This window comes from Nycticebus coucang, chromosome 1 (assembly GCF_027406575.1).
Source record: "Nycticebus coucang isolate mNycCou1 chromosome 1, mNycCou1.pri, whole genome shotgun sequence".
NCBI lineage: Eukaryota > Metazoa > Chordata > Mammalia > Primates > Lorisidae > Nycticebus > Nycticebus coucang.
The window spans coordinates 2,540,251-2,562,679 of NC_069780.1; the positions used below are offsets into that span (position 1 = coordinate 2,540,251).

The 22,429-nt window shown below is 47.4% G+C and overlaps 1 protein-coding gene across 3 annotated transcripts in view; it reads left to right on the top strand.

The window, feature by feature from the left end:
• SLC4A4 (solute carrier family 4 member 4) overlaps positions 1 to 22,429 on the top strand; it is a 394,952-nt gene that overhangs the window by 57,781 nt on the left and 314,742 nt on the right. For 2 of the 3 annotated variants that reach the window (XM_053566691.1, XM_053565978.1), the window contains exon 2: positions 17,020 to 17,093. In XM_053566691.1, coding sequence (XP_053422666.1) covers positions 17,020 to 17,093 — 74 coding nt within the window. Of the gene's footprint in view, positions 1 to 16,662; positions 16,684 to 17,019; positions 17,094 to 22,429 lie in introns of those variants that run through there. The other variant, XM_053567426.1, reaches the window with a different exon arrangement.

Below are 22,429 nucleotides of genomic sequence, written 5' to 3' on the forward strand. Positions count from 1 at the left end.
TTGTTTAGCTCCCATTTATAAGTGAGAACATACGGTTATCTGTTTTCCCATTCCTGAGATACTTCACTGAGGGTACTGGCCTCCAGTTTCATTTAAGTTGCTGCAGAAAACATTATTTCCTTCCTTTTTATGGCCAAATAATACTCCAAGGTGTGTATACCACATTTTCTTTATCTACTCATCAGTTGATGGGCACCTGGGTTGATTCCATATCTTTGCTATTGTGAATTGTGCTGTGGTAGACATTCAGATACAGGGTGTTTTTTTTTTTTTTTTCCTAATAAAATGAGATTTCTGGATCACATGATAGGCCTATCTTTAGTTATTTGAGGAGTCCCCAGACTATTTCCATGGTGGCCATACAAGTCTGTGTCCCCACCGGCAGGTTTCTGCAGACGCTTTTCACTGTAGCCGTGCCAACATCCATGTTTTTTGACTTTTTACTAGTGATGACTCTGGCAAGGGTAAGGTGGTATCTCTGTGTGGTTTTAATTTTCATTTTCCTGATAATTAGTGGTGTTGAGCATTTTTTCACGTATGTTTGACCATTTGTGTATCTTCCTTTGAGAAAATTTATTTATGTATTTGGCCCACTTTTGATGAGGTTATTTATTTTTTTTTCTTGCTGATTTGAGTTCTTTGTCAATTCTGGATATTAGAACTACACCTCCTTTGTCAGATATGTAGTTTGTGGATATTTTCTCCCATTCTCCAGTTTTTCTGTGTCCTCTGTTGATTATTTCCTTTGCTATGCAGAAACTTTGTAGTTTAATTAGGTCACATTTTTTTTTTATTGCTTTTAGGGTCTTAGTCATAAATTCTGGTGTAGGCTAATGTCTAGAAGAGTTTTTCCTACATTTTCTCCTAAAATTTTTTTAGTGTCAGGTCTTACACTTTAACCCATCTTGAGTTAATTTTTGAGTATGGGGAGAGACGGGGGTCAGTTTCCTTCCTCTGCATGTGGTTGTCCAGTTTTCCCAGCACCATTTATTGAATAGGAAATCCTTTCCCCAGTGTATGTTTTCGTCTGATCTGTCAAAGATGGATTGGTCATAGCTATGTGGTTTTATTTCTGGGTTCTCTATTCTGTTCCAATGGTCTGTGTGTCTGCCTTTATCCCTGTACCATGCTGTTTGGGTTACAATGGCCTTATAGTATAATTTGAAGACAGGTAATGTGATGCCTCCAGATTTATTCTTTTTGCTTAGAATTGCTTTGGCTATTTAGGATCCTTTTTGGTTCCGTATGAAGTTCAGGAGTTTTTTTCAGATCTGTCGGAAATGACATTAGAATTTTGATGGGACTGGCATTGAATCTGTAAATCATTTTGGGCAGTATGGGTGTGTTAACAATGTTTATTTTATTCTTCCAATCCATGAGCATGAGATGTTTTTCCATTTATTTGTGTAATTTCTGATTTCTTCCATCAGTGTTTTGAAGTTCCCCTTGATTGTTGTTTATGCCTGCTAATATAACATCTATTTTGCATCCCATGGATAAAGGAGTAATTTCTACTTTCAAGTCTTATTATTTACTGTATTTTGTGTGTGTGTGCTCCTGTGTATGATGGGCACCCACATTTTTTGGCCCACACTTTAAGTAAAAATTTTTTTTGTTTTTATTTTTATTTATTTATATTAAATCACAGCTGTGTACGTTCATGCAATTTTCGGGTACAATGTGCTGGTTTTATATACAGTTTTTGTAATTTTTGGTAATACTTTATTATGATGATATGGAACCAAACCTGCAAAATCTCTAAAATAACCTCATTGTCACTTATATCTAGAAAACTAACAGTAACTCTTTAGTACCATCTAATACCCAATTAACATTCAGGCTTCCTTGATTGTCTCAAAATATGTTTTTAAACTGTTGATTTGTTCGAATTGGTATCTCCACCTACACTAAAGGGCGTGTTTTAAGTTGGACGTGGTGTTCTTGTGCAGTGTGGCCTACCCCTCTACACACAGGCATTTCCTCCACCCTCATGCAAAGGATGACAAGTTTAAGGGCTTCCACTCACATGCAATAGATGTGACTATGGCATCTGCAATCTTTTTAAATCCTTCCTCCTTAGAGTCAACCTGGAAATCTCGAAGTTTAAAATAACTTCAAATGTATTCCTTTGAATATATATATTTGAATGATTGGTATTAAAAAGCTGTCAACCAATCAGTTCTATTCTATTCTCACTAAATCTACATCTTCTAACAGGAAGGAAGTATTGCCATCCTGGGGCAAAGTTAGGTAGGGGAGGATTCAGTGGCAGCTGCTTGAGTGATGAGCTTCAGAGCTGGCCTGGCAGAGTTAATAGAGATTAGCTGACGAGTCTCTGTGGCCTGGCCTCCGTCCTGAGCCCTGGTCATGTTCAGTTCCTTCACAAGGCCAGAGTCCACCTGAAGGCACCGAATGCTTGGCATGACGTCCTCCAGGGAGTGCTGGTCCACTCTCAGGTCTGCAGATGGAGGATCGGGCTGATTTCTGGCCTGGTGTGACAGGGCGCTGACCCAGTAGGCCCCACTTGTCACCTCTGTGTGATGCTGGCTGTAGCCTCTGAAAGACCTTCTGATATGGAAATGTTTCCAGAGTGACAAAGACTTAAAAAGGGGAGAAGACTACAAGCTTGAGCAGATGTCACCCTGCTGCCTAGAGTGCCCCGGCTTGCTGCTCAGAGCCCTCCCAGCAGCCTCCAGGCTCAGTGCAGCCCACCCTCCCACACCCCCACCCCTCTCACCTTCTCTCCTCCTGTCTTGCTCACTGGCCACTGGCATCCTTGACGTCCCAAGAATCTTCCGGGCTCTTCCCTGCCCCTGTTTGCTGTTCTCTTACAAAGCCATGGGCTCACTCTTCACTCAGGCATCATCCCCTAACGACTGTTTAAAATGACACCCTCCCAGGCTCAACAGCACCCCCCAAGTGTCGTTTTTGAACGCAGTCGAAGGTTCCTTAGTACCTGGTCACAGTAGATAACTCAACAACTTGAGTAAACAGAGGAGGCGATGAGTTAGACTCTGGAAATGTGATTGCGAGCACACACTGAAAGACTCCTTGAGGAAGATGAAGGGTGCACTTTGAATAGCTTTGTGGAAAGGGACATTTGAATAATGGAACATGGATGAGGAAAGTGTCTTCAGTGTTTACATAGAGTGGACTGTGCTCATAAATTTTATGAGATCAAAGATGTCTCCCTGCCTAGTAGTGCAGCCCAAATGCAGAGTGATGCAGTCTGCAGACCCTTGGCACGGGTGAGTCTGTCAGTGGGATTTCAGCCATCTCCCGGTAGCCGTGCCATGCAGTGCTTTGTGCTCTGGACCTGTGTGGTGAACCCCTGTGCCGGTGGGAAGCCCAGACTGAGCCCAGAGGATGGGACTTATGTGATGCTTGTGAATTTGAGCGCTTGCAGAATGGGCTGGGGGAGGGACACTCACGATGTCCAGGGTCTGAATACCCCCTTTCATTAAGGCTCTGTTTAGTATTTGTGATCCCAGCTCCTAGAGAGTTTAGAACATATCGGTCAAATCAGCCAACAAGAGGCAGCGTGGCGTTTGGTGGGTAAGAGCACAGACTTTGGAGCCATCCTTCTGGGTTTCAATCCTGACATCAATAGCTATCACTGTATTTTTTTCTGGCATGTTCCATAATCTCTGGGCCTCTGAGATGGTGGTGATAAAAACAGTATCATTGGATTGCTGTGAGAATTGAATGAGTTGATAATATTGGTAGTGTTCACAACAGCAGCTGGCGCATAGCCAGCACTGTCTAAGTGTTTGCCAAATAAAACAAAGATACTAACTTTGGGAAGCTTGTTAAAGGATGCTTCAGCCTTTGGCTAGGAGGCCCACCAAGGTAGGGAAACAGACGAGTGCAGTGATAGAATTTGAAGTTGTAAGAAGGCATATTTAACTTCAGCATTATGAAAAACGATTCTTAAAGGTAATCACTGGTGGGCATGGATTAGTTGATTGTGAAGGGTGTAATAAGGTGGCCTACACCGTGAACTGCTAGATTAGCCTGCCTGCCTGCCTGGTCTTCTCTTCACACATATTGTATGATCTTGGACAAATTGCTTAACTTCAAATTTTAACTCTAAAATGGGTGTGTCAAAAGTCCCTGCCTCATGGGGTTGCCATGAAGGTTGAATTAAACAATCGTTGTGAAGTTCTTGGTACAGTTGCTGGCTTGTGATTAGTGTTTAAAATGTGACTTTTTGAGTTTTTTTTTTTTTTTTGTAGAGACAGAGTCTCACTTTATTGCCCTTGATAGAGTGCTGTGCCATCACAGCTCACAGCAACCTCCAGCTTCTGGGCTTAGGTGATTCTCTTGCCTCAGCCTCCCCAGTAGCTGGGACCACAGGCGCCCGCCACAACACCCAGCTTTTGTTGCAGTTTGGCCAGGGCCGGGTTTGAACCCACCACCCTTGGTATATGGGGTCAGCACCCTACTCACTGAGCAACAGGTGCAGTGGCTCACACCTGTAATCCCAGCACTGTGGGAGGCTGAGGAGGGAGAATTGCTTGAGCTCACGAGTTTGAGACTTGCCTGAGCGACAGTGAGACCCCGACTCATGAAAAAAATGGAAAAACCAGCCGGGTGCCATGTAATCCCAGCGGCTTCCAGAGGCTGAGGCAGCGGGGTGCCCGTAGCCCGAGTCTGAGGTTGCGGTGAGCTACCACGCCCACTGCACTGTGCTCAGGGGCATAGGGTGGGACCCTGTCTCAACAACAACAACAACAACAACAACAAAAAGTAAAGAAATAAAAAATCAGCAACAAAATAAAATAAAAAAGCCAAAAAAAAAATAAATAAAATGTGACTTTTAAAAGATTAATAGATAATGAGGTTCTTGGTCTCCGCTCCTGCACTGTTCTGGGTATTGAAATCCTTTCTGTAGGACTGTCAGAGCCAGATGGGGCAGTGCACAAGATGTTTAGCACTCCGGCCCACACGCACAGGGACCGGAGAAAGTGTGGGGAGGGCCGGGTGTGGTGGGAGGGGTGCTCTCCCCATATCATTCTGTTTGTCAGGGTGGGGAGGTCAGGGGCTGAGTGTGGTGGTGCCACACAGGGACTCCCAGCCTGTGCCTGGAACAAACTTTTGCTCTTGAGTCCTCACCCTCCTGCCAATCTGCTTCTGCTCGGAGATCACTGTGAAATCTGTGGTAAAGGCATGTGCATTGCAGACAGAAATGAGCATGAATTAACTGTGGGTTTTAGTTACCTGTGCTATTGCTGTGCTAATTACTACAAATAATGCACCACTTTGTGTAAATGTAAAGTTAAGATTTCCAGAGCCCAAGGTTTATATGGACATTTTGAATTCTCATTTCCTTTGCAGGAAGCTCTATTCAGTGTGTTTATATATGGTAGGGTTACCTAAGCACATGAAAGAGTGTTATTTATCTAACAGTTTATGTTGCAACTTATTTTTAAGTTTATTCATTCATGTGTTTATTGAACAAATATTTATTTAGAACCCGATATGTGGCTGGTCCAGGTTCTTCTTAATATCTATTTTTAAGTAGACAAGAGGAAATTCTCATGTGAATTTAATTCTGACCCCACACATGACAGTGAAGTTATAGTCTGTGTGAAGCTTAAGTTCTAACATATGCCTATGAGGAAAAAATAATTAAAATATCCTTTAAAAAAGGATAAAAAATATCCTTTAAAAATTCCTTAATTTACCTACAAACAGCATTTTTCAAAGAGTACTGTGTAGCCGTTTCCCCTCTTGCTTGAGAACAAATCACTGCCTTTTTCATTTGAACACTGGACCAAGTAATTAGAAGTTAGCTTATGTATGGGATTCGTGTTGTTTGAAATTTACATTTAGGGCCTTTAAACTTAGAGGCTCACTTAATAACAAACGTCGTGTGCCTCAAGGTACCCATTCCTCACTGCTTGAGTCATCTGCTGATCAACATTTAATGAGCACCTATTGTGTGCAGTGATCTGCACGCAGAAAAACTGTAGGAAGATGATACTTGCCCTCAAAGAGCTCACAATGTGGTGGGGACGACTGTCACAACATGTCCAAGTACAGCCAAACAGCCAAGTGACGTTAAGTCTAGTGACAGGGCCCTGTAACGTGCTCTCTGCGAAGCAGGCACGTCCAGGGAGGACAGAGGGAGGACGTAGTTCTCCTGGGGAAGGTGTGTCTGAGAGTGTAGATAGAATCCAGAGCGCTGAGAGCTGGGTCTCCAAGAAGGGAGGAGTCACAAGATGACATGCTCATTGCAGGAGACAGCATGTCACCAAGGTGACCCAAACGCACTGTGGACCGCTCAGGAAATGATGTGGACTGGAGGACAGTGGGGGCTGGGTGTACAGGGCCTGGACTGTCCACAGGGGGTGCTGGGGGCTGGGAGTGTAGGGCCTGACCATCCATGGAGGGTGCTGGGGGCTGGATGTGCAGGGCTTGACTGTCCACGGGAATGCTGGGGGCTGGCTGTGCAGGGCCTGACTGTGCACAGGGGGTCCTGGGGGCTGGGTGTGCAGGGCCTGACTATCCATGAGGGACTATGGGGGCTGGGTGTGCAGGACCTGACCATCTCGGGGGATGGTGGGGGTTGGGTGTACAGGGTCTGACCATCCATGGGGGACCATGAGGGCTGGGTGTGCAGAGCCTGACTATCCATGGGGGACCGTGGGAGCTAGGTGTGCAGGACTGACCATCCACGGGGGTTGCTGGGGGCTATCTGTGCAGGGCCTGACCGTCCATGGGGGGTTCTGGGGGCTGGGTGTGCAGGGCCTGACCGTGCACGGGGGGTGCTGGGGGCTGGGTGTGCAGAGCCTGACTATGCATGGGGGATGATGGGGGCTGGGTGTGCAGGACCTGACTGTCCACGTGGGCTGCTGGGGGCTGGGTGTCCAGGGCCTGATCATACACGGGGGGTGCTGGGGGCTGGGTGTGCAGGGCCTGACCACCCATGGGGAACCATGGTGGCTGGGTGTTCATAAGTGAGAGCTGTATATAAGTTGGATATTTGTAGCTTGGAGACTCACTGTCATGGTCCCTGTTTATAAGTGTGAGTTGTATATTAGTCAGATGTTTGTAACTTGGGGACTGGCTGTAATAATCCCCCATTTGTAAGTGTGAGTCGTACATAAGTTGGATGTTTATAGCTTAGGGACTGGCTGTAATAGCCCCCATTCATGTGAGTTGTACGTAGTTGGATGTTTGTAACTTGGGGACTGACTGTAACAGCCCCTGTTGAGCTGTGAGTTGTACATAGTTGGATGTTTGTAACATGGGGACTGGCTGTAATAGCCCCTGTTTGTAGGTGTGAGTTGTACATAGTTGGATGTATGTAACGTGGGGACTGGGTGTAATAGCCCCTGTTGAGGTGTGAGTTGTACATAGTTGGATGTTTGTAATGTGGGGACTGGCTGTAATAGCCTCTGTTTATATGTGTGAGTTATATATAAGTTGGATGTTTGTAACGTGGGGACTGGCTGTAATAGCCCCTGTTGAGGTGTGAGTTGTACATAGTTGGATGTTTGTAACATGGAGACTGACTGTAATAGCCCTTGTTGAGGTGTGAGTTGTATATAGTTGTATGTTTGTAACATGGGGACTGACCATAATAGCCCCTGTTGAGGTGTGAGTTGTACATAGTTGGATGTTTGTAACGTGGGGACTGGCTATATTAGCCCCTGTTTATATGTGTGAGTTGTATATAAGTTGGATGTTTGTAACGTGGGGACTGGCTGTAATAGCCCCTGTTTGTAGGTGTGGTTGTAAATAGTTGGGTGTTTGTAACGTGGGGACTGCTGTAATAGCCCCTGTTTGCAGGTGTGGTTGTACATAGTTGGGTGTTTGTAATGTGGGGACTGACTGCAATAGCCCCTGTTTGCAGGTGTGAGTTGTACATAGTCGGGTGTTTGTAACGTGGGGACTGACTGTAATAGCCCCTGTTTGCAGGTGTGGTTGTACATAGTTGGGTGTTTGTAATGTGGGGACTGCTGTAATAGCCCCTGTTTGTAGGTGTGGTTGTACATAGTTGGGTGTTTGTAACGTGGGGACTGACTGTAATAGCCCCTGTTTGTAGGTGTGGTTGTAAATAGTTGGGTGTTTGTAACGTGGGGACTGCTGTAATAGCCCCTGTTTGCAGGTGTGGTTGTACATAGTTGGGTGTTTGTAACGTGGGGACTGACTGCAATAGCCCCTGTTTGCAGGTGTGAGTTGTACATAGTCGGGTGTTTGTAACGTGGGGACTGACTGTAATAGCCCCTGTTTGCAGGTGTGGTTGTACATAGTTGGGTGTTTGTAATGTGGGGACTGCTGTAATAGCCCGTTTGTAGGTGTGGTTGTACATAGTCGGGTGTTTGTAACGTGGGGACTGACTGTAATAGCCCCTGTTTGTAGGTGTGGCTATACATAGTTGGGTGTTTGTAACGTGGGGACTGACTGTAATAGCCCTGTTTGTAGGTGTGGTTGTACATAGTCGGGTGTTTGTAATGTGGGGATGGGCTTAACTCAGTTTTGCCTGATTTTGCATGTGTGTCGATGGACCAGCTACTGTACCTGACTGCCGTGTATAATAATGTTCTTAGGAGAAATTTAAGAAACAGACTTACAAATAAGATTTTTTAATTGAAATTTTTATTGATATAATTACAGATTCAAATGCATAGTTTAGAAATAAGGCAGAGACATTACTTGTGGAAAAAAGCCTTCTTGGCCCGTTTTCCCAGTGTCAGCACTTTACAGAACTGTGGTCCACCCTCCTTCCGTGCGTGGTACGGCCAGTGGTGTCTTCAGCTTCCCCCATGGTCCCCTGTCCCTTTTTCTCTCTGTATTAAGCTCTAGCCAGTTTTATCACCTGTGTAAGTTCACAGATAAGACACTGAAGGTGCTGACCCCACAGGGACCCGTGGAGTTGCCCTTTTGTAACCGCAAATACCTCCCTTCTTAATTTAACTCCAGATGTCCTTCATTTCTGAAATCTGTCATTTTGAAAATGTTGCATAAATGGAATCAGGAAGTCTGTGACGTTTGGAGGTTTGCTTTTTTCACTCAGTTGATCCCCCTGGAGATTGATTCAATCCTTGGGGATGGGTATTCTGTCGTTCACTCCCACCTGTTGAAAGCCATGTGGACTAATTCTGACCTCTCTTATAAGTAAAGCTGCTGTGAACATGTGTGCAAGGCTTTCGTGTGAATGTCCCTTTTCATTTCTCTGGGGTAAGTAGCCAGGAGTATGAAAGAACTTTCAACACAGCTCATAGATCCAGAGTTCTGGCTGGCGGGGTCTGCTTGGGTTGTTTCTCCACCTGCCCTGCCGTGCACAGTCTGACCTCGTGGGGCTGTCACTATTTGCCCGGCTGGGCCTGTGTTCTTTCTAGGCTGGGCAGGGCCCCTGAGCTTCAGGGAGGAGATTGGCTTCACATTGCTGCCGGCTGGTTGCCCTGAACCATCTCTGCTGTGACTCAGCTTGTCAGCTTGGCTGCTCCCATGTCCCTGCCTGCACGTATGTCCCAAGACCCACAGCTGCACAGTGACGCCAGCAACTGTGTCCCTCTCCCCTTCCTGTGGAAGCGAAGGCCCTGGAAGGGGACTGTGCAGCCTTTTCTCGTCCGGTGTAGTGAACCCTGTCTCCAACAGGTGGCAGTGCACTTTGCAGCCGCAGGGGCGTGCGCTGTTGCCGGGGCTTGGAGATTAGTGTCTCGGCCTGCATTTCCGTGTTGAGAGTGTGCACAGCAAATTTTACCCAACAAAGCGTCAGTAAAGTACTGTGAGGTTTAGAAGTTTGAAGGGAAGCATCAAGTTTGCGAATGGTTTTGAGAAAAATGGCTCCCCACCTCTTAGAAGTGATTTGAAAAGGAGACGGAACTCAGGAACATGTATGTGAGCGTGTGATTTTAGGTGTCAGTAGTGACTGTGCATTCTACAGAGCTCCTGAAAAAAAACCCTATGAAAAGCTGAATTTTGTATCCTGTCTGATCCAAGACCAGCTAGGTAGCAGGGCCAGCCTGATTTTGAGCTCTGAGACCAGATTAGCACTACTTCATCCCCAAGCCAAGGCCCCATATTGTATGCTGCAAATACAGTCTCAGCGGCTGGTGGTCGTGCACGTCTGGTGGTCATGCCGCATGTCTGCACCTGCTGGTGTTAGTCCCCTGCCCTGGTGCCTCCGTTCCATGTCTGGGCACATGTCCAAAGGGTGGCTCAGACATGTGCTGTGCATAGGAAGCTGTCACACAGTGAGAGACTGGGGGGCCCTGGTGTCATGGATAGACGGAGCTAGTGAGGTGCAGGGGGAAGAGACTGGATACAAGATCCCTAAGGAACTGCCAGCTACATGCATGGGAAGTACCAGTGATGCCAAACTCTGACACGCAGGTGCTAAAAACAGATGCCTTGCTGCTGTCTTCTGGGAGGAGGTCAGCCAGCCGTCAGTGTGGTCCACGTGAACATGGTCGGGTATAGCAGGCTGTGAAGGAGAACGGCCAGCTCTGGGGTTGGGAACTGTCCCCACGCCAGCCAGTGTGCCAGGGTGGGAGGCTGTGTCTGGTTCCCCTGGAGGTTGGTGCCCTGGTTGCCCTGACCCAGGGCTGGCACTGTGCTGCAGGCCTGGACTGTCAAGGAAGTGGTGGCTTTGCCGTGAGCAGCAGGCATTTTGCTAGCGCATCCTCGGCACAAGCCTCAGCTAGGAGAATTCTGTCATCATGAGTCCTAACCCTGAAACCAGATGCTGTTGCCATGGGGACAAGTGAAGTGCTGCTGGGGAAGGCTTAACAGAGAGGCTGAGAAGGACGGTGGCAGGGCAAGTGAGGCGAACCTGAAGCTAGGACACCCAGAGACCTTCGACCTTTAGCCGCTGTGCCGGGCAGGCTTCACTCTGAGGCTGTGTGCTGGCGGCCTGCCACTTGCTGACTGGCTGAGTGGCAGCTGCCTGGGCTGTGTGGACTAGCTGGGGAGCACGTTGGCAGTTGGCAGTGGCTCTGGGGGTGGGGACTCAGAAGGGGAGCTGTAGACGGGTGCTCAGGACCCAATGGCTGACAGTCTGCACAAATGTTTCTCATGTCAAGCTTAAGTCACCCTCTCAAGCCTGCTCAGTGATTAGGACCGGCTGGTGAAAGCCAGTCCGTTTGGCAACAGATTTGACATGTGTTACAGTTAAATCATTTTGGTGTCCCAGAATAATGAATAAGAAAATCCTCGCTCTGGTGTGGACTTGTGTAGCAGGGGTACCGCTGTCAGAGGCCTGCTGCAGAGCGGTATTGCGGGCCGAGCAGATGTCATGTTGACTGTGTGACCCTCGCCCCGTGATGCTGGTGAAGAGCTTCCAAGTCTATTCTGAACTTAGCCTCATGCTGGTGATGTGAGTCCTGGGAGCTGTCTGGAAGCACACTCCTCGTCTGTGTTCTCAGCAAATGCAGGGTGTGTCAGAGGACATAGCAAGAAGAGGCTTGGGGCCTTAGCAGGGACTGGGTGGGTTAACTTCTTCCTATTGAAAGAGGGGAGCTGGGTATGTCAGATGTTCATTTAAAAGGCATCTCTGACTTTCTAATAATAGCAGCCAACTGCAGAGAGGATTTGGGGTGCAGTGGCCCAAACCCATATAATTGACATTTGTGGTACAAAGATGGAATAAGGCTATAAGATTCCTGTAGTCTGTGCAGAAGCCCACATGTGCCAGGTGGACATGCCCCTGAGGGCAGCGAGAGCTGCTCTGGGGAGAAGCTGCTGTGACTGTGCAGGCTCCGTGTTCCTAGTTCCCTCACTCGCCCCATGAGCTTGCTGCAGGGAAGAGGCTCTGCACCGTCTGTCAGAAAGAACGAAGCTTCTTATGACTGTGTGTAGTCGTGGAGGGAACGAGAGCTGTGCATCACGGGCGGGGAATGTGCTGGCCTCTGCCCTCTCTACCAGCTGGGTCCTGGGCAGCGCTGCAGTGGGCTGCAAGGCGCTCAGCCTGGGAGAGGCCTTTCCTGAACTCTCTGCCCATCCCCTGCAGCTGTTGCTGATTTTCTTCTTTTACCCCCCATTTGGTTGTTGCATGGAATTTTGAAAATGGCACACTTCTACACTGCTGGTAGGAATGCAAATTAATACATTCCTTTTGGAAAGATGTTTGGAGAACACTTAGAGATCTAAAAATAGATCTGCCATTCAATCCTATAATTCTTCTACTAGGTATATACCCAGAAGACCAAAAGTCACATTATAACTAAGATATTTACAGCAGAATGTTTATTGCAGCCCAATTCACAATTGCTAAGTCATGGAAAAAGCCCAAGTGCCCATCGATCCACAAATGGATTAATAAATTGTGGTATATGTACACCATGGAATACTATGCAGCCTTAAAGAAAGATGGAGACTTTACCTCTTTCATGTTTACATGGATGGAGCTGGAACATATTCTTCTTAGTAAAGTATCCCAAGAATGGAAGAAAAAGTATCCACTGTACTCAGTCCTACTATGAAACTAATTTATGGCTTTCATATGAAAGCTATAACCCAGTTATAACCTAAGAATAGAGGGAAGGGTGAGAGGGAGGGGAGGGGGGGAGGATGGGCAGAGGGAGGGCGATTGGTGGGATTACACCTGAGGTGCATCTTACAAGGGTACATGTGAAACTTAGTAAATGTAGAATATAATTGTCTTAATACAATAACTAAGAAAATGCCAGGAAGGCTATGTTAACCAGTGTGATGAAAATGTGTCAAACTGTTTATAAAACCAGTGTATGGTGCCCCATGATCACATTAATGTACACAGCTATGATTTAATATTAATAAAAAAAAAGAAAAAAAAGAAAATGGCTTAGGCACAAAGGCTAAACATTTTATTTAGGAAATGTGAAAAAAAATAGTGGAAGACCTTAGGACCAGTTTGATTAATGATGAGGTACAGAAATGATATTCTATGTGAACTTTGTTGGATTTTGTAGGCTGATAGGACTGAAAGGGTTAGTTATGGAAAAAAAAAGTCAGCTAAACGACTCTTGTTCGGTGGGGGGGCGAGGGGAGACAGTGTTACTGATGGACGTGCTGCGGCAGAGCTCCTGGGCTTTGTGTGCTTCTGAGGTCTTCTAAGAAAATGCTCCCATTAAACTGTCATCCTCACCCATGTCTACAGTGTTGTAGAAGGGAAGGGTCCTTGTCCTCTGGATGGACTCCCCTCAGCTGCTGGGGTTTGACAAGGCAGGTGTGCTTGCGTGAGGGTGCCTGTCCGTCTTGCTCATCACTGTCTCTCCAGGGCTGCGGAGTTGCCTGACATACAGTGGGTGCTCAGTAAACACCTGTGAATGCTGTACACAGTAGGTGCTCAGTAAACACGTGTGAATGCTACACAGAGGGGCACACAGTAGGTGCTCAGTAAATACCTGTGAATGCTGCATGGAGGGCACACAGTGGGTGCTCAGTAAACATCTGTGAATGCTGCACACAGTAGGTGCTCAGTAAACGTGTGAATGCTGCAGGGAGGGGCACACAGTAGGGCTTAGTAAATACCTGTGAATGCTGCATGGAGGGGCACACAGTGGGTGCTCAGTAAACACCTGTAAATGCTGCATGGAGGGGCACACAGTAGGGCTCAGTAAATACCTGTGAATGCTGCATGGAGGGGCACACAGTGGGTGCTCAGTAAACACCTGTGAATTCTGCACAGATTGGCACACAGTAGGGCTCAGTAAACACCTGCGAATGCTGCATGGAGGGGCACACAGTAGGGCTCCGTAAACACCTGCGAATGCTGCATGGAGGGGCACACAGTAGGGCTCCGTAAACACCTGCGAATGCTGCATGGAGGGGCACACAGTAGGGCTCCGTAAACACCTGCGAATGCTGCATGGAGGGGCACACAGTAGGGCTCCGTAAACACCTGTGAATGCTCCATGGAGGGGCACACAGTAGGGCTCGTAAACACCTGCGAATGCTGCACGGAGGGGCACACAGTAGGGCTCCGTAAACACCTGCGAATGCTGCACGGAGGGGCACACAGTAGGGCTCCGTAAACACCTGTGAATGCTGCATGGAGGGGCAGCAGAGGGATGTGGGAGTCCTCGATGCCTCCCAGCGTCTCTTGCTGTGTTCTTGGTGCTTTGCTCACACGCCAGTGCCCTCCAAGTGCAGTGTTTGCTTCTCTGTCTCTGCCGTTTGCAGCCTCCGTACCAGCGCTTACCCCTTCTGCAACTTCCTTCTCATCACTCTGCCTGGTTTTTCTTTTCTTTTTTTTTTTTTTTTGTAGAGACAGAGTCTCACTTTATGGCCCTCGGTAGAGTGCCGTGGCCTCACACAGCTCACAGCAACCTCCAACTCCTGGGCTTAAGCGATTCTCTTGCCTCAGCCTCCCAAGTAGCTGGGACTACAGGCGCCCGCCACAACGCCCGGCTATTTTTTGGTTGCAGTTTGGCCTGGGCCGTGTTTGAACCCGCCACCCTCTGTATATGGGGCCGGTGCCTTACCGACTGAGCCACAGGCGCCGCCCTGCCTGGTTTTTCTTTTGCCTTGTCCTCTGCTCAGAGATGTTGGTGTGCTTCGAATGGAGGTCTGCTGCTCGACTTCTGCATTCTCGCCTGAGCCATCTCCCGGGTGATACCTGTGATAGCTTTGCTCATTGATTCCCGAGTTTTAATCTCCCTCCCCTCTGCTGCCCTCTAGGCCCAGGCACCTGCTTGGGTTCCTGGCAGCTCTGTGTTACAATGAGCATCTCATCCTTGAGGGAGCCAAACACACTGGTGTCCTCCTCTGCAGCTTGTTCCTTCACGGGGTTCCCCGGGCCCTTCAGTAGTTCCCTGGTTTTTCTTGTCCCTAACTGTGCATTTGCTTCATGTAGCGGCCCAGGTGACCATGTAAAGTCCAGGTCCTACTCCATTTTAAACTTAATGTCCCCATAACACCTAACATTCTGGCTCTTTGCTGTGGTTTCATGGCCCTGTTCCCTCCATTATCACGTCCTGTGGCTGATCTTCTGTCTGTGCAGCCATGCTGGCCTCCCTCGTTTCTGTTCCTGGGACGTGCTAAACTTGCTCCCCTCAGGGCCTTTGCACCTGCTGTCCCTCTGTGTGGAACCCTGCCCAGCCTGCAGGTCTTCACACTGCTGTTCCTTCCTGCCCTCGTCTCTGCTCACATGCCACCTTCCCAGAACCTCCTCTGAGTATGCCTCTGCCTCAGTTAGTTTTTGGTAAAGCACTTAATGTTACTTGAGATCCCCTTGGTCATCCACTCGTTATCAGTTTCTTAGGAACTTTGTCTTATTTATAGACGTGTCCTCCTTCCCCAGAAGTACCAAAAACATAGCAGGCACTGAATAAGTATTTGCTGAATCAGGGAATATGCTCTATCATTTAGTTTTCATGGGAATCTGAGGCTTGGGGAGGTTGGTGGATAACTTGATTTATCAAGTCTTTGAGGCATTTTTTTTTCCACTGAAGCCTGACAGCTCACCCATATCCTGTTTGCTTTCAGTTTTCTATGTTTGGTTTGTGTATAGAGAAGGAAAAAGGTATATATGAAGATGAGCTGTTAGCGACAAGGCCCTTATCCCTCAGGGAGGACCTCCCGCAGTGTCACAGTGTCCAGAGGTGGCAGGTTCCCTAATGGAACCCTGGAGTTTGCATCTCAGAGCAGTCACATGGGGCTGATATTATTGTGTTGAATCAATGCGAGGTTGATATTAGGTAACAATTTCATAGATGGAAAAACCGAGGCTTAAGAACGTTGAATACTTTGTGGTAAATGACACAGCTACTGAGTAGTAGAATTAGGTTTTTTAAACCCACGACTACCTGACAACACATTTCTGACTTTTTATGGTGCAATGGTTGCTTCGTGTGCTCCTAAAATAGAAAGGATGAAAACAGGAATTTAGTGCATAGATTATAACAAGCATCTGAAGCACAGGAATAAGTTAGACAGACAGTATGGAAAACAGACCCTACTGAGCACATAATGGGATGCGCAGAATGCAGCGTGAACATTTGGTTCTCTGGCAGGGCTTGGGCACGGTGTGACATAGAGCAGCTGTCCCCAAAGTTCTTTGTTTCTAGTACTACACAAGCAGCATTTGAGCAATTCAGGATTTCTTCAGCTTTTGCTATAAATAGAGTTCATGGAATTCTGTATATCAGTTAATGCAGTGAGAAGGAGCTGCCGAGTATGGAAATAAAGCTTAACTCATTCTGTAAACCAGAAGCATGTTTGGCATGGGGAGGCCACAGAAACGCTATCATTCCTTGGATGAATTCTGAGGACTTATTTAGCATATGAAATTGCAGAGTAGATCCTATTATGTAAGGAGACGGGGGACAGCACGATGTGGCTGGAAGATGAAGAACTTTGTGCTCTCCAGGGAAGAGTTAACAGGGAAAATACACTTAGAAAAAGATGTGAAGAACAATATGGAAAATGAATGGATGGGGGGCATGCCCGTGTGCCTACTGCCGAACCTGGGTTGCTGAATAATCCTCAGATGTCAGCTTTCCGTAAGGCCAACATGTGACTCAAAGCTTGCCACTCCACGGAGACTGGGCTGTGCTGGTATGCAGAGGCTGGCCGTGGCTGGGCTCCCACCGTGCACCAGCCCCACTCGCTGCCACTCGGCGCGGGGGTGGATGTGCATGTGTGTGAGGGTATACATTCATGCGGTGGGCGGTCAGAGAGCTGAGCACTGAGCCTGGATCTCCAGACGGCCATCACGAGCACTCCAGACACACCAAACTTCCTCTCTTGGTATTTCTTTTCTCTTTCATCCTTTTCTTTTTTTTTTTAAACCCTAAAGGGGAGAGCCCCCAACATCCAGCCTATAGGATCTGGACTATTTCCTCTTGCCTGTCTATGTGGGTGCCCTCTCAAGGTTAGAACGGAGCTATGTGGCGCCCGCATGTTCTCCAGAGGAGCTGCCTGAAGGAGCAGCAGACACCGGAGGAACAGTGACTCTGACGGAGAACAGTGTTCTGCCAACATGAACAGCAGCTCGCAGGCTGGCCTGCCCAGAAGCTGGGCTGCTCCCAGTGGCTCGCTCCAGGAGAAGTCTGAGCATTCTTTTTTTCTTTTTTATTACTACAGGATGGAGGATGAAGCTGTCCTGGACAGAGGGGCTTCCTTCCTTAAGCATGTGTGTGATGAAGAAGAAGTAGAAGGTGAGCTTGGTGGGTCTGGGGAAGTGTGTGTCCACGTCCATGTGTGTCTGTAGGTGACAGCACTCGGACGCTCCATGTGTGTCTGTAGGTGACAGCACTCGGACGCTCCATGTGTGTCTGTAGGTGACAGCACTCGGACGCTCCATGTGTGTCTGTAGGTGACAGCACTCGGACGCTCCATGTGTGTCTGTAGGTGACAGCACTCGGACGCTCCATGTGTGTCTGTAGGTGACAGCACTCGGACGCTCCATGTGTGCCTGTAGGTGACAGCACTCGGACGCTCCATGTGTGTCTGTAGGTGACAGCACTCGGACGCTCCATGTGTGTCTGTAGGTGACAGCACTCGGACGCTCCATGTGTGTCTGTAGGTGACAGCACTCGGACGCTCCATGTGTGTCTGTAGGTGACAGCACTCGGACGCTCCATGTGTCTCATAGTTTTAAAGCTCCACGTCCATGTGTCTCTGTAGGTGACAGCACTCGGACGCTCCATGGATCTTATAGTTTTAAAGCTCCACGTCCATGTGTCTCTGTAGGTGACAGCACTCAGATGCTCCATGTGTCTTATAGTTTTAAAGCTCCACGTCCATGTGTGTCTGTAGGTGACAGCACTCGGACGCTCCATGGATCTTATAGTTTTAAAGCTCCACGTCCATGTGTCTCTGTAGGTGACAGCACTCAGATGCTCCATGTGTCTTATAGTTTTAAAGCTCCACGTCCATGTGTGTCTGTAGGTGACAGCACTCGGACGCTCCATGGATCTTATAGTTTTAAAGCTCCACGTCCATGTGTGTCTGTAGGTGACAGCACTCGGACGCTCCATGTGTCTCTGTAGGTGACAGCACTTGGACGCTCCATGTGTCTCTGTAGGTGACAGCACTCGGACGCTCCATGTGTCTTATAGTTTTAAAGCTCCACGTCCATGTGTCTCTGTAGGTGACAGCACTCGGACGCTCCATGGATCTTATAGTTTTAAAGCTCCACGTCCATGTGTCTCTGTAGGTGACAGCACTCGGACGCTCCATGGATCTTATAGTTTTAAAGCTCCACGTCCATGTGTCTCTGTAGGTGACAGCACTCGGACGCTCCATGGATCTTATAGTTTTAAAGCTCCACGTCCATGTGTCTCTGTAGGTGACAGCACTCAGATGCTCCATGGATCTTATAGTTTTAAAGCTCCACGTCCATGTGTCTCTGTAGGTGACAGCACTCGGACGCTCCATGGATCTTATAGTTTTAAAGCTCCACGTCCATGTGTGTCTGTAAGTGACAGCACTCAGATGCTCCATGGATCTTATAGTTTTAAAGCTCCACGTCCATGTGTCTCTGTAGGTGACAGCACTTGGATGCTCCATGGATCTTATAGTTTTAAAGCTCCACGTCCATGTGTCTCTGTAGGTGACAGCACTCAGATGCTCCATGGATCTTATAGTTTTAAAGCTCCACGTCCATGTGTCTCTGTAGGTGACAGCACTCAGATGCTCCATGGATCTTATAGTTTTAAAGCTCCATGTCCATGTGTGTCTGTAGGTGACAGCACTCAGATGCTCCATGTGTCTTATAGTTTTAAAGCTCCACGTCCATGTGTCTCTGTAGGTGACAGCACTCAGATGCTCCATGTGTCTTATAGTTTTAAAGCTAAGCACCAGACCTTTTCCATGGAGTTTCTTTAATCTCCACATCTTGGTTCCACACAGAAAGTAATTTTAAGCACTCCTTGGGCCACCAGAGTCTGGATCAGTGTGGTTTTGCCAGGTTTAAAAAAAAGCCTTATTTTAAAGCAGGTGCCTGTGTTAATTGTGCCTCTCCCTCAAAAATAAATATAATGCATGAGTCCCCAACAATAAAAATAATAAAATAAATAAATATAATGCTAACCACCTTCCATGGCTGTTTCAGGAAAGCTGCTGGATTTATATAAATGTCTTTGGCAGCACCTTCTGATATTCTTTCTTGTAGCTCATATGATGGAGAGCAAATCTTATGGAAGGAGAATGATGCTGTCGGTGCCAGGAAAATGGGCCTAAGCTGTGGATGTGATGAGTCTCAGTTACGAAAGGATGGGCAAGAATTTTTGACTTAAAAACCTCCCGGCTTCTTTTGTTAATCTTTCCCAGTACTTGTTAAAAACCAAAGAAGCGTCATGTTGTACCTGCTGTGATGACAGTTTCAGAGTGTGTTCCCTTCCTCTTGTTTCTTGAGTTATCAGCAATGTGGGAATAATGTTTTTTATTTGGTAGTGAGAAGACAAGGCTTAATAAATATTTATTAAAGTAATTATTATATGAAGACATCACAGATACATGTTATTGTTATTTATAATGAGATTAAAAAGTAATCAGGGTTCTAGGCAGTACTCAAAGTTAAATGAACTTGTAGGTGAATTGTGATCAATTCCACATTTTAAAGTCACACAAGAAATAATTCATACTTGACCTGGAGAACTTTAGTCAGACTGGTGCCATTGGTAAGCATTTAGTTCCAACCACAGCTCTGCAGGGTGGTGGGCTTGGGAGCAGGCAAGTGGGTGTGGTGTGCTCTGGAGTGATTCTCTGCAGTCTGGACTCCACGTGCTCCTGGGCCTTGATGCTTCCACGCTGCCTGGGGCAATCCGAGCGGCGGCCACTGGGGTGCTTCTCTCGTCTCGGCATAAGTCTCTTCCTCCCATGGGTGTTAGAAGATTGGTGTCCCCAAGCCTACCAGACCCCAGCTTCCCACATTTATGCTTCTGAGACTGACTAATAAGAATGTGATGCCTGAGTTTCTTAGGAAAACAGAAACTGCAGTATTTTCTTTCATACTGTTTTCTGGGTTCCTTGCATTTTTACAATAGGACTGTGGGAAAATGTCCAGTTGGTGAAAGCAAAATAGTAAAACTTTTGTCTTAAGATTCTTGGAACCCTGGATGTTAAATCTTTATTGTAGTGGCTCTGTCCCAGTGTTGAAGAGAAAAGTATTAAAGTTATAGTATAAGGATATTTAAAAAATGTAGGTTTGAGTAAGCATTCTGTACTTGTAGGACAATTAAGCAGAAAAAAGCTTGGGCACAAGATGTACCCTGTGTATATGTTTTCCTTTGAGAAGAAGGTTTTAGCTTAGTTCACAGAGCTGTGACTCATGTCTCGAGCTATGAGATCTGTAGGCTGCTGCATAGGTGTCACGCGTGGTATCTTAAGGCTTTGGTTAAGAAGTGTATTTCCTGAAATATTTCCCTGGATTTTCAAACACAAAATTTAGACAACAATGTAAGTGAATATCTTAGAAATCTGGTGCCAGGTTTAAGGAGAAACAAAAATGGCAAAAACATCCACATAGGTAACTGCATTGGCCCTGTGCTGATGAGGCTCGCCCCCGTGGACGTGGTGCGTCTCCCTGCACTCACCGGGCACAAGGCCTTGAGGTTAGTGACTGTCACATGTGCTGACGGTGCCGGGGCTGAGGGCATCTCTTCTGAGGCATGCTCACTTGCCTGTTGCTGTGTCCTGAGGCCTTGTGGGGTGGTGGCTTATGATGTCATCATTTGGTGGGTAAATTCCAACACTGCAGACTCTCCTACAAAGGTCAGGCACCTACAGTTAGGAATTGTTCATTTCTAATTTGGCGTCCTCTTTTCTCATGTGGCTTCATCATTGGGAGTGAGATGACTTGAAATTTATAGTTGCTCTAGGTAATAGTATAAAAAAGTTGAAATGGACATGGGCGTGATGGCACATCCACGGTCCCGGTGGCTGAAAAGAAGAAACCAGATGAGCCAGCCGAGACCTGTAATGAGGATTCACATTGTGAGTGGGAATGTTTTTCTTAAGGATGTGAGCCCATCCCATATTTTTAGTTGTATGGAGAAGGGCATATTTGAAGGAAAGCAAATGACAAATGATTATCTCTATTTTGAAGTTGCTGAGTTTCTGGTACATTTATGACAGAAACAAATGCTGCACTTTTAAAGATCAATAATTCAAAGGGCAAGGAGCTGGAACATTTTCCATTTATATTATCAGCTTCATATCCTTTTATATAAATAGTTATTTCTCTTCCACACTAAACACTGAGGTATGTTGCAGCACAGTTGGCAGGAGTAAGCTTAAATTAAAGGTGTATTACAGTAATTCACAGAAATAAAATATGTCCTCAATAAGCAATTAAGATGGCTAAGCTCTCAGTACTTTTAAATGTTCACCCTTTTAAAATCCTTCTTAGGGTCCCCTAATTTAGACTAGTTGATTCAGCTTGGACTGGAGGCAAGAGGAGCCAGCACTCCCTGGTCTCATCTGTGTGCTGTGGTTCAGAGGAGATGGAGGCTGTAGTGAGAGACTTCACACCTCACCGGCCCTCCCTGGTCTCTTCTGTGTGCTGTGGTTCAGAGGAGACGGAGGCTGTAGTGAGAGACTTCATACCTCACCGGTCCTCCCTGGTCTCTTCTGTGTGCTGTGGTTCAGAGGAGACGGAGGCTGTAGTGAGAGACTTCACACCTCACCAGTCCTCCCTGGTCTCTTCTGTGTGCTGTGGTTCAGAGGAGATGGAGGCTGTAGTGAGAGACTTCACACCTCACCAGCCCTCCCTGGTCTCTTCTGTGTGCTGTGGTTCAGAGGAGACGGAGGCTGTAGTGAGAGACTTCACACCTCACCGGCCCTCCCTGGTCTCTTCTGTGTGCTGTGGTTCAGTGGAGACGGAGGCTGTAGTGAGAGACTTCATACCTCACCGGTCCTCCCTGGTCTCTTCTGTGTGCTGTGGTTCAGAGGAGACAGAGGCTGTAGTGAGAGACTTCACACCTCACCAGCCCTCCCTGGTCTCTTCTGTGTGCTGTGGTTCAGAGGAGACGGAGGCTGTAGTGAGAGACTTCACACCTCACCAGTCCTCCCTGGTCTCTTCTGTGTGCTGTGGTTCAGAGGAGATGGAGGCTGTAGTGAGAGACTTCACACCTCACCAGCCCTCCCTGGTCTCTTCTGTGTGCTGTGGTTCAGTGGAGACGGAGGCTGTAGTGAGAGACTTCACACCTCACCAGCCCTCCCTGGTCTCTTCTGTGTGCTGTGGTTCAGAGGAGATGGAGGCTGTAGTGAGAGACTTCACACCTCACCAGCCCTCCCTGGTCTCTTCTGTGTGCTGTGGTTCAGTGGAGACGGAGGCTGTAGTGAGAGACTTCACACCTCACCAGCCCTCCCTGGTCTCTTCTGTGTGCTGTGGTTCAGTGGAGACGGAGGCTGTAGTGAGAGACTTCACACCTCACCGGCCCTCCCTGGTCTCTTCTGTGTTCTGTGGTTCAGTGGAGACGGAGGCTGTAGTGAGAGACTTCACACCTCACCGGCCCTCCCTGGTCTCTTCTGTGTGCTGTGGTTCAGT